The sequence below is a fragment of the Anabrus simplex genome, chromosome 8 (assembly GCF_040414725.1).
Source record: "Anabrus simplex isolate iqAnaSimp1 chromosome 8, ASM4041472v1, whole genome shotgun sequence".
Lineage (NCBI taxonomy): Eukaryota > Metazoa > Arthropoda > Insecta > Orthoptera > Tettigoniidae > Anabrus > Anabrus simplex.
Window position 1 is genome coordinate 241,355,104 of NC_090272.1, and position 17,688 is coordinate 241,372,791.

The following is a 17,688-nucleotide window of genomic DNA, read 5'->3' on the forward strand; positions in this document are numbered from 1 at the left end:
AACGATAAAGCGTTCTTAAATTCAAACCCTCATTATTGTAGAAGACTTCCTCATGAACAGTCGAGATTCTCTTCGGAAGATCGGAGCAAAGTTCTCTGCAATACGTAAAGAGTTTCACCTTGTTTTCTTGACACAGCATAAGCCCATATCATGTCTACAATTTGTCGACCAAAATAGTATGTGTCCTCGAGTTTGGAGGTTCTTGATGAAATAATCAATAGGCCTACAGAAAATTCCAATAGCGACATCATTTTCCTAGTTTCATTTCACGTTAGGTAATGTAGGTTTCAAATTTTTAATTTATATTTTAATATCTTTTATCACAGGTGAAACGCAAAAAGTGCCTGTTTTTAAGTGTTTCAACCATTCGTCAGCTTTAAGAAATTGTTTCTTCAAAACCCATCATCTGATCAAATCCAAATTTTAATAAAATGCACATTGGGATGTTGTATACACTTTATAAAATTCAGAATTTTATGTTTCTAAGAAAAAAGTTATCAGTTTTGTAAGGTAACTATTTATCAGCTCGGGGTGATTGGAAAAATGCGTTCTTGGTCGTGTCATGTTCTGTATATATCCAATGGTTATGCTGTATGACTGTGAAACACGTAAATGATTCACTTTTTTTTAATACCAGTTTGTATTGGGTAGAATGATATGGACGAGTAGCTGGCCATTGCAGGGAAAGCCGTGCAACGTTGCTGCAATAGCGTGGGACACCGCATCACCCACGCCTTGCTGATAGTTGAATCTTCTGATTACAAGTTGCAGGATCCAGAAAGCAAGACTGAAGTGGTTTGGCCATGTAAGAAGGATGAGTGCAAGCAGGAGTGCATAAGAGAATACAAAAGGAAAGTAAAAGGATAAAGACCAGTGGGCAGACACAGAGGAAAGTGGACCGATCTGGTGAAGAAAGATGTTGAGGAGAAAGGACAAGACTGAGAGAAGGTTATGAGAGAACAGTGGTTCTTTGACAGAAAAGATGGAGGGGGTTCGTACACCGTACCCACGCAACTGGAGATGGTCAACGATGATGATGATGAGCAGTCTGTAAACCAGAGGAATTAACCATCTTCAATTGAAATTCCAGCCGAGCCAGGAATGGAACCAGGTGCCCTTTGATCTAAAGTTCAGTATGCTGACCAATCAGCCAAGGGGCTAGACATATGAGAACATTATATATAGAATATTAGAGTTATGTGGTCAGCTTGGCTGGTAGTCAGGTAACAGTTCCTCGTTAGTAAGCAATGGCCATAATAATTTCAAGGTAGAAAGTGAGGCATTGGATTCACTGTGTTCCAGCAAATTGGCATTGCATCCATAAAGAAAACCTGGGGGATTCATATTTGAGTCCTGGTGGTAACAACCTTATCAGCTCAACCTTGTTTGTTGTGTACGACGAATTATAACATAACTCGCTATATGTCATTTTGGAGTGTCTTGTATATTTCTTATGTTCAGTGTAATTATCAGGGTACTTCATGTGAAACTGTAGTGAAAGTAAGTTGTAGAGATGTAGGAAGCAGAATACTCTTAGCCCTCTTTCTTCTATACACTTTTATGGATTTGAAGTTTCGTGCAAATGGTTTTATTTGTTAATTTCAGGCAATTTTTATCATTTCAGGGCCACTTAAGGCAAACAGTCACTGGGGCCAAGACAGCAGTTGTTCGTCTCCTGACAGACAAAGCCAAGGGGAGGGTAGAACGTCATTATTATTGGGCAACGCTAGTGCATCGCCTCCTTTCGTAAGAGCTCCTGCAGAAGATAGATCCAAGTATGAGAAACTCACATGCAACATTGACGATGTTTCCTCAGACGACAGCGAAGAGTCTCATAAGGGAGAAGGTAAGATTTCTGTAACTCAAGTTTATTATACTCTCATATAACATTAATTAAAACTGAGCAGCTTATTCCTTGACTGTATGATAGCTTAGCATCTTTAAACACTAGCCACAATTGTAAATTTGGAAAAACAGGTAAGTTCACATCACACTGCCTACTACGCTACAAATTATCTTGGTTTTTTTTTTTTTTTTTTTCATTTCTGGGTAAACCATTTTCTTATTAAGGTCCATTGGTAGGAATATTGAAGGGAAAACAACGTAGGACAAAGAGGGCTCACTCAGAGTGGGAAGAGGGAGAAAACACAAAAGGACAAAGACACTGCTCTCTGCTTATCAATACGTCCCCAACAAGCTTCACCACTCATTAGCCTTTCTGAATAAGTTAATGCTGGGGATGTACCTTAATAAAGGCCATGCCTGCTTCCTTTCCACTCCTAGCTCTTTCCTATCCCATCACCGCCGTAAGACCCATCTGTGTCAAAAAGCAAGGTAAAGAATCTTGTAAAAAAAAAATTGAATTACGGTGAAAATATTGAATGGAATAGATTTAATTCTGTGAATATTATACACAAAATAAATCTGATATGTTTTAGGAAGGATTCAGAAATAAATACCGTATTTATGCTTGAGGGGCTAAGGGTAGTGAAAGTATGGGCAGTTATTGTTTGCATGGCAGTTCACCACTGTAAATTGAGTAACATAGGTCTTGTTGGAGCAAGTTACACTTCAAAATTACCGAGCTCGATAGCTGCATTTAAAGATAAAAATTTCATTGTTCCGTATTGAAATTATTGATGTTAAAAATTAAATAACTGGAGGTTCAACCTGTTCAATACTCAAAAGAAAGAAACGTAGCAATCACATTTCTATTTAAATGGGACCGGTTTCGACCTTAGTCTAGGTCATCATCAGCCATAAAAAACATGTAAAATGTTTAAGAATGTTGGAGGTCAGTTTTTCACTGTTAGGCACAAAGACACGACATCACATTCTGTTCTGCACAAAGTCACAACATTAACAATCAAATTGCGAAGATCAAAAAGGCTTGAATTCGCAGACGAACAGATCTGTAGAAGAAAGCCGCCAGCTCCCGGTGACTACGTGGCACACTCAAGGTCACGCGCTGCGGCCAAACACCAAAGTAGAGTGGAGAAAGTTTCGAAGGTCCAGAACCTGTCACGGCTGCGGGAAGCCAAGTACGTATACTAATTGGCATCGTATACTTTTATATACGTACTTGGCTTCCCGCAGCCGTGACAGGTTCTGGACCTTCGAAACTTTCTCCACTCTACTTTGGTGTTTGGCCGCAGCGCGTGACCTTGAGTGTGCCACGTAGTCACCGGGAGCTGGCGGCTTTCTTCTACAGATCTGTTCGTCTGCGAATTCAAGCCTTTTTGATCTTCGCAATTTGATTGTTAATGTTGTGACTTTGTGCAGAACAGAATGTGATGTCGTGTCTTTGTGCCTAACAGTGAAAAACTGACCTCCAACATTCTTAAACATTTTACATGTTTTTTATGGCTGATGATGACCTAGACTAAGGTCGAAACCGGTCCCATTTAAATAGAAATGTGATTGCTACGTTTCTTTCTTTTGAGTATTGAACAGGTTGAACCTCCAGTTATTTAATTTTTAACATCGATAGCTGCAGTCGCTTAAGTGCGGCCAGTATTCAGTATTCGGGAGATAGTGAATTCGAACGCCACTGTCGGCAGCCCTGAAGATGGTTTTCCATGGTTTCTCATTTTCACACCAGGCAAATGCTGGGGCTGTACCTCAATTAAGGCCACGGCCGCTTCCTTCCCACTCCCAGCCCTTCCCTGTCCCATTGTCGCCATAAGACCTATCTGTGTCGGAGCGACATAAAGCAACTAGCAAAAAACACACTTCAAAATTTAAATTACAAGTGGTGTGTTATGCCAAAGAAAATGGTATTAGAGAAGTGGGAAGGAATTTTAATTTTGATGAAAAGAGGTGCGGCATTTGGATTTTAATTAAAGATGCACTTTTAAAAAGTCACAATCAGCAGGTTTTTTTGCTGGAAAATAGCGCAGTATCCAGTACTGGAAAATGATCTTATTGAGTACATACGTAAAACACAAGCTGATGGATTTTCTATTTTACTTGAAATGCTACGGTTTGAAGGTCGAAAAAATTGCTGAAACAATGGAAGTTTCTGAAAGTTACTGTTGGGCAAGGAGTTTTATGACATGACTTTAGTTGGTGATTCGCTCAGTGGCTACCCAAAACATACCAGGAGAAACTGCTTGCATTTCAGTGACCTGTCTTGAATGATTACAGCATGGGAACAACAGGAAATGCTGACAAAACTCCTGTGGGGAAACTATGGTCAACAAAGCAGGCGAAAAAATTGTCAGGTTCAAACTACCCGGGCAGTAAAACAGCGTTGTACTGTAATCTTGTGCATCACTGCTGATGGAGACAAAATACCACCTTTTGCAATTTTTAAGCAAAAAATAATGCCAAAGGAAAAGCTGACCCCAGGGATGGAAGTGAGAGTGCCGGAAAAGGGGGATGAATGAAGATTTGTACATGGGCTGGTTAAACACGGTGTGGTTTCATCGTCCTAGTGTTCTGTTACGTCGGCTATCTATGTTAGTGAATGACGGCTTCCGTGATCACTTGACAGAGAAAGTGAAAAAGATTATGAAAACAGCGATCTGACATGTTTTTGATTCCTGTGAATGCTGCAAACCCTGGATGTGCTACGTCAGCTGGCCTTTCGCAGCCTTTCTACCGTGTATGGAGGTGCAATTATAAGGAAATTTCACTGACAGGGTAACTCAAGAAGCCTTTTATTTCTCAAATTTGTGAAAATTAATGCATTGAAATTAATCCCTGCAGAGATGGTAACCAGGAGCTTCAAATACAACGCAATGGACGGGACAGTGATAGTGTCAAGTAATGACGCACTATAAAGTGTTCTAAACTAAATGGTGGTTACTGTTCCTGTTACCTACCTGTTTTTAGTAATAAAAGTGCAGCCTGTACATGCGTAAATGTGGTATTTAAAAAAGAGTTCCTTTCTCCGCACCAGGAACTGAGTTATATTAAATAATTAGGAAATATATTTCAAAAAAATAGGAAGGCCCTGAAAACAAACATTCTGAACATTTCACAACACAACTTGTGGTGGACTACATCGTAGAAGAGCCATGCAATCATCATCTGTTCCCCATTCTTTAGATAGGGTAGTATATTAATGCCCTGTATGTAACTGTCCTTCTACCATTCCTGTTCGAACATTGATTCCTCTGTCCTTAATGCACTCCCTGACTATCTTTCCATCTAGTTTTGGGCCGACCTCTTGCCCTCATCGTCGTCATTATTTCCAGCTCCAGTGTCCCAGGTATGGTGTACAAGTGCCTGCCACTTCTTCCTGACAGAATAGAGTTTCTGTTCCTCTGTGTCCTCCCACTTTACATTCCTGTTGCTGACTGATTTCACTATGTCTATCCATGAATTCCTTGGCCTTTCTATTGGTCTCTTCCCTCTCACTTCTCTGTCAAAGAAATTCCTTGCTCTTGCCCTCTTCTGTGTCATAATTTCCTTGGATGCTGCTTTGGCATTCTTTCTGGCATATCCATTAGTTGCCTAATCCACTTAGCTTCTTTGAATCACTCATGTCCTGCAATCTACCAACACCAACTTCATAGCAAATGCTGTCTTGTCTGGTTTCTGCAGCAATGCCTCGCAGCGACCTCGCTTCAGTTGATTGGGTCCTACTCTTGCTTCTCTGGGTTATTGCCTAGGCTGCTGAAATATACACACGTCCTTGCCCTGTACAAGTTGTCTCACATTGTGGCTTTTGTGGTTCTTTGTCTAATTTTCCATGCCTTGACAATGTATTGTACTGCCTAGATATTTAAAGCTGTCAACTATGCTCAAGATAGGAATCAGCTGAACACATACTTTTTGAATGTGAGGCACTGGGTAGAATCAGACTCTCCACTTTAGGACTACCGGGTGAAGAGAGAGAAAAAATCCAAGAAGACCCAGTAAGAACAACCTGCAGCTTTGTGAAGGGAGCAGGTATATCTAACTGTTTGCAGCCCTGAAGATGGTTTTCCGTGGTTTCCCATTTTCACACCAGGCAAATGCTGGGGCTGTACCTTAATTAAGGCCACAGCTGCTTCCTTCTCATTCCTAGGCCCTTCCTATCCCATCGTCGCCATAAGACCTATCTGTGTCGGTGCGACGTAAAGCAAATATAGCAGGTATATCTAGGTGGGAATGAAGGAAAAACATGGTAGCAAAAGATCTTAGAGGTCGACGCTAATTAGGAACTAATATTTAGAGGCCCCCATGAACAAAAGAAGAAGAAGAAGAAGAAGAAGAAGAAGATGATGCTCAAGATATGTGTATGCCCTTAAAATGTCTGAATTATGCCCACATGTTGGACCCCACCCCCCTCTTGTCCCTCTAAAAATTAAAATCATCATCATCATCATTTCCGGCTCCATTTTCTCGGGTGTGGTGTGCAAGTGCTCGCCACTTCTTCCTTTCAAATATAGATTCTTTTTCTCTATGTCCTCCCACTTGACATTCTTGTTGTAAGTAAATATGGTGTGCACTATAATAAATTAAAAAGAAATTATGTTTTCCTTAATATTACAAATACTGTAGGAGTATTAACATACGTTAACCCTTCGAAGATGAGGCAAAAGTGGATCCATCATTTACAATTTGCAATGAAGTACAGTTCACAGCCAACATTTGACATGTTCTCAACAGTGAAACTCCATCTGTTGTCCCTCAGGATGCTTTTCTGTCATTGAAAAATTTCTTTCCATGTCACACGAGGTTTCTGGGGCATTGGCCGTGAGGTTAGGGGTTCACAGCTGTGAGCTTGAATTTGGGAGATAGTGGGTTTGAATCCCACTGTCGACAGCCCTGAAGATGGTTTTCTGTAGTTTCCCGTTTTCATGCCAAGCAAATGCTAGAGCTGTACCTTAATTAAGGCCACGGCACTTCCTTCCCAGTGCTAACCCTAAGACCTATCTACCTATTCAGTAGAGAATATCTCCATTGGTTAATATGGCTGTTCAACAAAAATGGTAAGCTACATTTAGAGACCAGTCAGGTTCTGTATCTACAGGTATACATAAAATAAGTACAATAAATCTCTTCAAATTGATGAAATTGGTAAATACGGGTTTATATCAACAACAAAACAGGCAGCCTTCTTACAAAAGAAACTGAGATCGAAAACCGTTGGCAGGAATATTTCACTGAGTTGCTAAATGAAGAGTTCCCCAGGGACATAGCAGTTCTTCAATGTCCTGTGCCTACGTTCACCCCGTCCAAAGTTTAGACAACTGTGTCGAAAATAAGAATGGCAAATCAGTAGAACGTGATGAAATTCCATCTGAGCTGTGGAAGGTTCTGGGTGCTGAAGGAATTGATTGGCTTACTAAGATGTTTAATAAGATCCTTGTTGGTGCACCCATGCTGGAGCAGTTTTGCCAAAGCTACCTTGTTCAGCCTATCTTCAAGCAGAAGGGAGATGTTAGAGAATGCAGGAGCTTAGAGGCATTAAACTCACCTCACACACACTAAAAATTTGGGAACGTGTCATTGCCAATTACATCAAGAAAATTATAAACATCCGTAAGAACCAGTGGAGTGGAGTCTCAACTAGTGATATGATTTAAACTCCTAGGGAAATCGTTTGGACTGCGCTGCAACACCAAAATGTTCCGGAGAAGTATGTGAGGCTTATCCCGGACATGTACGTTCGTAACTCTACAAAGTTGAATTTCTGGGAGTTCCCTGTTGAGGTTGGGGTTCTTCAAGGTTCAACTTTGAGCCCAATCTTATTCAATATATAGTTCTATCTTATTCAATATAGTTCTATCTCACTGAACAGCCAAAGTAGGGGACTGCCTGTAGGGGTGAAGTGCAGTGGGGACTTCGAGGGCCCTGGGACCGCTACGGTAGCTGTGAAGGCCCTTCAGGAACTCTGAAAAGTAGTGGCAAAAGGGGCTCTGGTTAAGACGCAGCAGGTCATTATGCTACTTATGTTCCAGAATGGGTTAAAATAATAATAATAATAATAATAATAAATAAGTACATAAATGCAATGTAAATTTTAATCTTATACCAGTTGTATGGTATCATTTGAAGTAATTCCACATACTGTATATCAGTTGACTATATTTGTAAGTAGTACAGGAGATATTATAAGTAGAATTTTGTAAACAATATAAATTTATTAAGGATGAGCTGTGTGTTTAATAGAAAAAATTGTTAGCATAAATTTTATAATATTGTATTATAGGAAAATTTTCTTCTCTTGTTAATTTAATATTCAGTGCTTGACAATAATGTATTTTAGTGTACCATTTGCCACTGAGGTAGACACCTCATTTGCAAATAAAGAGAATTTGATTTGATTTGAACAACTGATGAAACAACTACCATGGACCCCTCTATATGGAGATGACATCGACCTAGTTTGTGATACATGTGAAGAGCTGAAGGCAGCCTTAGAACTTTGGAGACAATTGGACTCAGAATAAGCCGTAAGAAGACAGAGTATCTGCTCTGTAACTTCACCAAGCCAGAAGTTCAAGGTCCACTCGGTGCAGTTTTCTTATTACAAACCATCACTCTCATTTTAGTTCCGTATTGAAAACAGCGATCTCACTTAGTTTACAAAAGGAGTAGATTTATTACCCCACCTATTCCATACAATTAGTACCACGTTATGTGGTTAAATAAACATAGAAATTCTAAATTTTATGGGGACATGTTTTGCCCTTCTTTTATTGGGCATCATCAGCCTTATTAATTTAATCTTAAAACAAACATTGTTTAGAGGACATTGACATTTATAATTTGCAGAAGTTGAACAGTGATTTCTAATGGTATTAACACTAAGGTATAGTAGTTATAAAATATGATGTTGGGACATGACATATACAACACATGTTAAAAAATCATTGTAAACAAATTTAAAATCTTGTCCAAAAGAAAATTTGTGTCATATAAAATTCTAAACATGGCACATGTCTGGTACTGAAGTGGATCCTTTTCGTAAGAAAATTCAGCATATACTTGCTTGGGGCAGTTGTCAACACAAGTTATCAATAGACTAAAATTGTTGAATCATTGAGGGTGAATTTTGTTTATTTTTTGTGTTCTGGCACTAAAAAATATTGGCGAAGAGAAAAGGCGAATGTTATAAAATTATCTTCATTAAGTTGATTGATCCAAAAAATTATCGTGATATAACCAATGCAAAGAGATGTTGATATGCTGCTTGAAGCTGCTTTTGAGGCGAGTATATCCGAGTATTTGACAGGTATGTTTTGATTGTCACATGAAAATGTAGTCCTTCTAGAAGATGTAGAACACTCCACAAGCTGTACAGTGTAACTACAGTAGTCCATACAGTGTGCTACAGTGACATTTCGTTGCAAAAATAACTCTTCTGCAAATGCGTTACATTCAGTTACAGTGTTATTCAGCAAGTTGTCATCTGCAATCAAGCGAAAACAATCAATAGGTTTCGCGTCACTTGGCAGTGGAACCTTCATTCCTGGCCGACAAATAAAGTTTATTTGTTTCATTGAGGACGAATCTGAACTCCAAGAAATGGCCCCTGAAATATTACCCATGTTATTTGGTGGGAGATTTGGAGATGAGATATTAATTAGGTCTTCCTCATCTTCTGTAATGTGAGATTGGGAGTAGACACTCGACACACACATCCGTGATTAAAATTCTCACTCAGGTGGCTACAGTCACTTTTTAACACTGTCATCGCTGTCGTCACTATCATTGCTGTCACTGTCACTAGCGTTCAGGAGAGCTTCCAGACTATCATCATTAATTGCCAAATGCTTCTTCCGGTGAAAAGGTAGTGAAACTTCACTGTTCCCTCTTGACATAGCGGAAATGTATGCCGACTTGTAATGCCTACAGAGAAACTAACAATTGATCTGATGCCCAGATGGCGCATATGTTTAATAACACCTTAATAATGCACAGATAAGAGGTCTGTTTGTGTACATATATATTGGCAGAAATACGAGCTTTAATATTTGGCACGGAATGTGACGCACGTGTGTCGTCATCGGCACTGAGTGAAAGTGGAGTCATGACGCATATGTGTCGTCATCGGCTGCGAACGTGTTAATACAGTCCCTATCAGTGAGCGGCAGTTGCACTGGTGCGGACACGTACAACGTCGAGATGAAGATCATCCCGTTAAGATAGCTCTTGCAGTCAAGGAACCAGGGAGAGCAACATGGTGACATTCCAGTGACGGAGACTTCTAACGCCAGGGAGTACTGGATCAGAAGAGCCGGCCAGGAAAGAAGAAGGTAAATATGGCTTTAGTGCTCATGACATAAAGGAGAGAGGAGAGAAAACTAAAGGTGAGTTGCAATGGGACAACTTTGATGTGTGAGAGTTATTGTACTTATTGTGGATACTGTAATATTTGCATGTTTATATGTGGATCATAGCAGAGATAACTGCACCTTCATCAGACAGGCTGAGTGGCCTTCTGATGCCAGCTTGGCAGGTTCGATCCTGTCTCAGTCAGGTGACCTCGTGTTGTAGGTTACTCTGGCGGAACTAAATACAGGCGTATGTGAATACTGTAAAAGTAGTTAATGGTACGTAAAACTAATAACATTATTACCTCCTAATCAGTTCGTGTGCATTTCAGTGGGTTGGCAGACTGATATATAGTGGCAACTTCTAAGTCGGTGAGTAAACTCACTCCTTTCCTCGACCATCTATGAGAGCTGAGGGTCAAACCAACCTTCAGGCTCAACACTCAACATACATTATTAGATTATTTAAGTTATGATTCGAAATTGAATAATCAGCCATCAGGTGGACTTTCTCTCTCTGATTTTATTGAAGTAGAGAAAATCCAACATATGGGATTTTAGGTCAGAGAATACAAATGGTGTCTAACAATCTCCAGTGAATTTTTCAGCACACAATCTGCTGCTGTGAAGAAGATAATGTCCAGATTATTTATTTATTCTGAGAAGGTCCAGCTTCTCCTTAGGAATTGTCCCTCTAGCACCAGTCATAAGCTCAATCCCAATGTCTTATTTGTGTAGCTGAATATAAATGTGAAAGTGGGAAAGAATGCTTTTTTTTTTTCCTTCCTTAAATTATTACAGTTATGGGGAAATAAATTTATTGTTGTTACTATTATTTGCTGAGAAGTGAATTTTATATATTCAAATATTTTTGCATTACAGGTATGAGGGATAAGCGAAGGAAGAGGCGTGGAGTTCGAGGGCCTGTTGCACGTTCAAAGAAGGAGGTAAGTACCAATGTGACATCTGCATACGATGATCAACTCTCCGATGATTCCATTGGTTCGGCGAGTGATCTTCGTGCCATGAATGAGGATGAAGCACCAGGGGAAGATGAAGAGGAGAAGAAACACTGCACTGAAGGTAGTAACAGGAAGAACGATGAAACCATATCTGAAAGTATCATGACTTGTGGCTCCTCAGCATATCATGCAGAGTGCGAGAGTGTTACAACTCATGAAGACGATGAAAGAAGACGCCCTAAAGGTTTCAGAAAGCGAAGAGAGGTGGCAGTGCCTGATAACCAGAAGACTGTACCAATGACTGAGGAAGAGGAGCAACAGGATTGCACAGATATGTTGTTTGTTGGACATCAGTATGGAGACAAACCACTGTTAGCAGATGATGAATTGGATACAGAAGATGGTAGTCCATCTCCACCATTGGTCCCTGCACGTAGTGATCTGTGGAGAAGAACACACCACAGCAGTGAAGAAAGTAGATTAAGCGGAGATGTTTTTGCCTTGGCTCCTTTCCAAAAGCCAACGTCTTTGAGGCGTAATTCAAGCAGAAAAGGCCCACATTTTCAAAGTCGTAGTCAGCCTACTAGCCAGACTGTCTCACCAATGGATGTTGGGAGCTGTGGACGAAAATCTTCTCTGCTGCCACTATCAACATCACCTCAAACTATCACACCTCCCGAGGACACCACACGAGTTGCCTTTTCTGAACCTTCCTTACTAGTGGATCTTGGAGTTGCCTCAACTGATTCCATCTTCGGTGCTGTAGTAGATTCTGAAGACCATATTAGTAGAAATGTTTATCTCCCTCCACGTAGGTTTGTAGAAAGTGTTCTTGAAACATCTAAGCAAGAAATGAAGGAAAATTCTGTCACAGATACGATATCAAGATTTGCAACAACTGTACCACCAATAGCTGAGCAAGATGAGGAACCGTCAGATGGTGGTGGAAGTGGTAAAGATTTGTTTGGTTCTTCCCCTTTCAGTTCTGATCCTTTTGTCAATCCATTCAAGAATAATAGTAAAGTAAGTAACTCCTCTTACCCTTTATCTCATACATTACCATCCCCAAGTGTTGCTCAGACTACACCATCTTACTCCCATCCACCTACATCATTAGAATATTTTAATGTAAATCAACAATTTAGTGGCCTTAAAAAGGACGAATCGCCTGTTAGTCCTGGTGTATTGAACAGTATTACTGTACTCCCTAATGTTCCTCAGTCTTCAGCAGTTCCAAAACAACCATCTATATTGAATTCTTCTTCTTCTTCACAAGATTTATTTGGATCTGTACCATTTAGTGGAATGGCATCAGATGCCATTATTAAACCCTCTGCTACTACTAGACCAACTTCTCTCTCCTTGAATCATCCAACTACTACCACCGATAGTAGGTATCCTACCAAAAATAAATCGAATCATAAACATTCCTCTCTTATCAATAATGTAACATCTGGATTCTTGTATTTGGCTCAGCCGGAAAGCTGCCACACTCGTTACTATGATGAAGATGATGGATTGTCATTAGATACTAATAAATCGACAGAAAAAACTTCCCCAAAGCAAGCCCCTAAAAGAGAAAGAGTTAAGGGTGATAAGTCAAAGTATCATCTCATTGAAGAGCTTCATGAAGGATCTGAGAAAGCTGTATCTGGAAAAATTTCTCACAAAGTAGTGAAAAGCTCGTCTTCTATACCATATAAGAAGTCGAGTAAGACATCAAAGAAGAGTGTAGCAGAAAGGACATTCAAGACTACTCCGGCTGCAGCAGGATTTAGCAATATGAGTTTTGAAGATTTCCCTAGTGATGAACAGGAAGAAATAACCAGTACGGAACAGTTGGTTACACCTTTTGAAGTGGTTCGAGGTGACAAACAATCATTTGAAGGAGATAGAAGGTTCGGTTCCCTCAAACGAAGGAGTAATCCATTTTCCTGAGTACCGTTTCACCATGTGAATAGGGTTTATCGTGTATTGTAACCAAAGGCTATTAGTTTGAGCTATAAAAATATAGCCCATTAAAAAATGATTCTAATTTAACAATAGTGAGATAGCTGTCATTTGTATTATATCCTAGCTTTATCCTTCCCTGATTACAACAAGTACTGTATATAATATTGTATTCTTGTAGCAAAGAAATTACTGATTCCAGGGTTTTCCCAGAAATAGTGCCGTGTGAAGGAACACAGAATCTTTAAATCAATTACATATAAGTCATTTAAGTTCTGTTTTTATGTAACTGTTTATTATTAAAGCATTTACAGTTTGTATTTTACAGATGAACCTTGTAGATAGCGATCTTCATCGATTTCTGGAGTACTTCTTATTTTTCTTCTTGTTTTTAATTGAACTCTGTATCTTAAAAAAATGTTAAAGTATTCTTTACTGCATTTGTATTCTCTATTGCACTTGATGGTAACGTCATATTTGTGTTTTTTAATAGCCTTTTGAGGAACAATCTGGAGTTATTTGATTGTATGCTTCATTTATATGAACCTGCTTTATTGAAGTATTTCTAATCAAAATAAGTTTATGGGACAAGAGTCTGATTTATTTTTGTTTTTTTCCTATGTAGAAAACTCCAATGAAAATTTGAATTAAAGACTTTATAAGCAAGTTAAAATAGAGAAGCTTCACACCGCTTGCTAATTTCTCATCAGTAGCTTGTTTCTAAAATGTTCTTATAGTATTCTTTATTTCTCTTTTCAAACAGTATTGTTTAATGGCAGATTTATTAGCCACTTGAAATCATGTTTTAGTCAGTAGGTGGTTTGGTTGCAAACCAAGGCAACTTGATACTATTTCTATGGTTATTATATGAATATAATTTTGCAGGTATGTTTATGGAATGAATTACTTGCCATGTGCATGTCGGTAAATGATTAGAAATGCTAAATACAATATACTACAAGGTAAAGTTATTTTTTGCAAGAAATGCCAGTGTGGGTTGTGTTTAAATTCCATAATGTGAGAACATCCAGCTTGCTTTTGCATTGTTTTTGGCTTTGAAGAATGAAACATTGAAGCTTGAAGAAATAAGACTTTTGGGCAGAATCCAGTATGTGTATACAACTGTCATGTTGAGATTTTTAGTCATTTACTTTGGTCCTTTGTAATTTTAATATAAAAAAATATCCTTATGTGCTATCAAATTTATGTTTACTGTATTTTTCTTCAAGAGAGGCAATCCATGTGCATTTATTTGTCAAAATTTCTGGGTGTTCATACATACAATATGTACATTCTTATCCACTGCCATTCATTAAACCTTTCTTGTTGATTTTTATGAAAAGAAAATGTAAAAGATACTCTCTGTGATATAATTGTGAACACAGCTGATTATTATTGATCTATATAATAATAATAATACTTTTAAGATGGTGTTTAAATTACTTTTTCAATTTACATAAACTACATGTAGAAGAAATATTGACTTTATTTTCATTTCACCAAATATAAAAGTAAGCAAGTAATTTTGCAACAGAAACCACAATTAAAATGGCCTTAAAACAAAATAAATGTGTTTGGCTATTATTAAAGGCTGTGTTCGCAGTTTGTGTTTCATTAATACTGATATAGTGAATGTGTGATTTGGTTGTATCATAGTTCTTAGTTTCTGGGTATGTTTGTCGTGTAATAACATACTCTGATTGAAATTTGTGAACACAAGATTTAAGAATTCAGATCAGGATGAAGTGTAGTATTATTATGCAGCTAAAGAATATGGCCAAATGTTTTTTCAGAGCCATTTCTGGTAAGCAGGAAAAAACATGAAAAAGAATGGAATTAATGAATTTGGTCTTTCTGTCTGTGCCATGTTTCGAATGTCTCTTTGTCTCCCCTTGTTTTCTTCATATTGCATTCAGGCTTTTGCCACCCATCACGATCATACTCTTACCATAGTTCTCAGTGTCTGATCCACTTTTCAACTGCCATGAATGCACTAAAAGACCAATACATCTTCCAGGCAATGAGATCTCAGTGATAAACTCCCAAATTAAGATTTTCGGAAACCAAGTTGTAATTGAGGATTTCTGTGATTAGAGTGGTTTATGAGCAGATGCCAGCAAACAACAAATATGTTGACAAGAGTTTCTGGTGATGTTAACAGTAATAATCCCTTCAGATTAGGTTAAATAATGGTTTTATATAAAAATGTTTTGAAAGCACAATAGGTAATGAGGCCATTATTTAAAGTATTTCTCTTATTAAACAGGAAACAATTTGAATAGTTAATTTATGTCAGATTCATATTAGCTGCCAAAGTGATCGTCTTCTTCATTGTTGCCTGGAATATGAATAATAATGGGGTTTGAAAGTTGCTTTTCAATAAAAGGTGTTACGAATGTTTGTGGTAGTATTTAACTGAAAATTTTGGATCTCCTTAGAATTTTTAACCTAAAAAGAAAAAAGTGGCCAGCACTTAATTTCAACACTGAGAGGTAACTAGCAGTTAAGTGCCAAGGTTTTTCAATATTGTTATCGACTGTATTGGGAGGAATAGATTCTCTATTCCCCACCACGACCACCACCGTTATTTTTAACCAGTTGCTAATTAATTGCATAGCTTGCATGTTCTCTAATTCTTTAGAGTATCCGGGAGATAGTAGGTTCGAATCCCACTGTCGGCAGCTCTGAAGATGTTTTTCCGTGGTTTCCCATTTTCACACCAGGCAAATGCTGGGGCTGTACCTTAATTAAGGCCACGGCCGCTTCCTTCCAACTCCTAAGCCTTTCCTATCCCATCGTCGCCATAAGACCTATCTGTGTCGGTGCGACGTAAAGCCCCTAACAAAAAAAAAAAAATATCTTTAGAGTAGCATCCTAAAATTACAGTATCTTTAATCAAATTCACATGTATTACATAAATTTGTGACAAAGTAATTAGTGCTACATTTTAATAGTTTTTACTGAAAGATATACAATGTGGATTTGTTTCTTCATACACAGCTCATACTTAAATTGTAGGGAACACTATAATAAAGTTTGTCATATGCACAGGTAGATTTATAGGCTTCAACTTTTCCACTTGTTTAAAAGTGTTATCTGCTGCTTGTCTAAGAATTGAAAAATATAAGGGAACAACAACAAACCAAAACATTCTTAAAAGTATGGAGTGTTCCCTCCCTGTATCAGTTTCAGAGACATTACTTTCATATTTATGACAGCAAACAAATGGGTTTTTAGTTACTATCTCTTTGTATACCCGTAGATAACATTTCAGTGCTCAGTTGTTTTTATTAAACAATTTGTAAAAATCTCTTTAATGAAGAATCATTGCGTTCAGTATATTGGCTACTAACTTCTTTCTATATGGAAATTTTATTTCACTTTCAATTTTTCTGTTATTTATCATCATGTTTTTATCTATTAACCATCTTTTATTTAGCACCTTATTCTTTTGTTCTGGTACTTTGAACTTGAGATTTAACAACTACTAGGAGTGAATTCATAGTAAAACCTGAAAAATCTGACAACTAATCGTCATATACACAATGAGGAGGAATGAAAACAATGAAATATATCTGCTGATTAATTAACAACTCAAACATTTGGTCAAAATATTAACAATAAAAGAGATCATGTACAAATGAAAAAAGAAGCTAATTTTTTAAGTCAGTAATAGTTTTAACCGTGAACAACACAGTTTAGCTCATGATAACATTATATAAATAGAACATTACTTGTGAACACTGATCTTAATGGCATGATTAGTTAGTTGTTCGCCTTCTGTTTCCAAGATCGCGAGTTCATTCCTGATTTCAAGATGTTTAAATGCAACAACTCTGTATTGGTTGCTTGTAGCGTGTTAAAGAACGCCTCAGGGGCTAAATTACAATATCCCAATGTCACTTGGAATCTATAACTTTTGAAGGGACATTAAAGTAACAATATTTAACTGTTGTGAATAAGTTGTTCTACTACTGCTCTCCGCTCAGTAGCTTCTTCCTTGGACTCTATTTACATCGGCATGGGTGTTATTAGAGCCTCTCCATCCTGTTTTGGGTCATCCTAGAGCTGTCGGCCATCTACAAAGGTGCTTTGCATAACAAAAGTTCATTTTACAGGCAGATATAAGTACAGTGAGACCTTGTTAGTCCGTTTCTCATTAACACATTTTCCCGCTTAGCACGTTGTAAATTTTAAGTCTAAATCTACATAAAAATAACTCCCTTATCATGCCACAAATTTTCGCTATTACTGCTTAATAGATTCATTCTTTCGAGCCCTCGAAATGTTATTTGTCGTCCCTTGTGAAAGAAATGTTATTTCCAAGTTGGGTAATAGCTTCTACTAACATTTGTTTTAGAAAGTGTGATATTCAGTGCACTTGTTATTTTATAAACCCCAGCAGAAAAGGTTTTTATATTTGTTCTCTCGTGAATACTTTCCTCTCGCCTTTAGAAATTGTAGGTATAATTTCCACTATATCTGCGGATACACAACATAAAATGCTATGATACAGATGTTGATTCCCATAGGGAATCTGAAACAAATATTACAGATTCCCT

General features: G+C 38.0%; 1 protein-coding gene across 1 annotated transcript in view; it reads left to right on the top strand.

Annotated features, from left to right (window-relative positions):
* Nak (Numb-associated kinase) overlaps window positions 1-13,221 on the top strand; it is a 330,611-nt gene extending 317,390 nt beyond the window's left edge. The window contains exons 14-15 of the mRNA XM_067152785.2: window positions 1,625-1,846; window positions 11,097-13,221. Coding sequence (XP_067008886.2) covers window positions 1,625-1,846; window positions 11,097-13,114 — 2,240 coding nt within the window. The 3' untranslated portion in view covers window positions 13,115-13,221. The remainder of the gene's footprint in view (window positions 1-1,624; window positions 1,847-11,096) is intronic.
* Window positions 13,222-17,688: the final 4,467 nt, after the last annotated feature.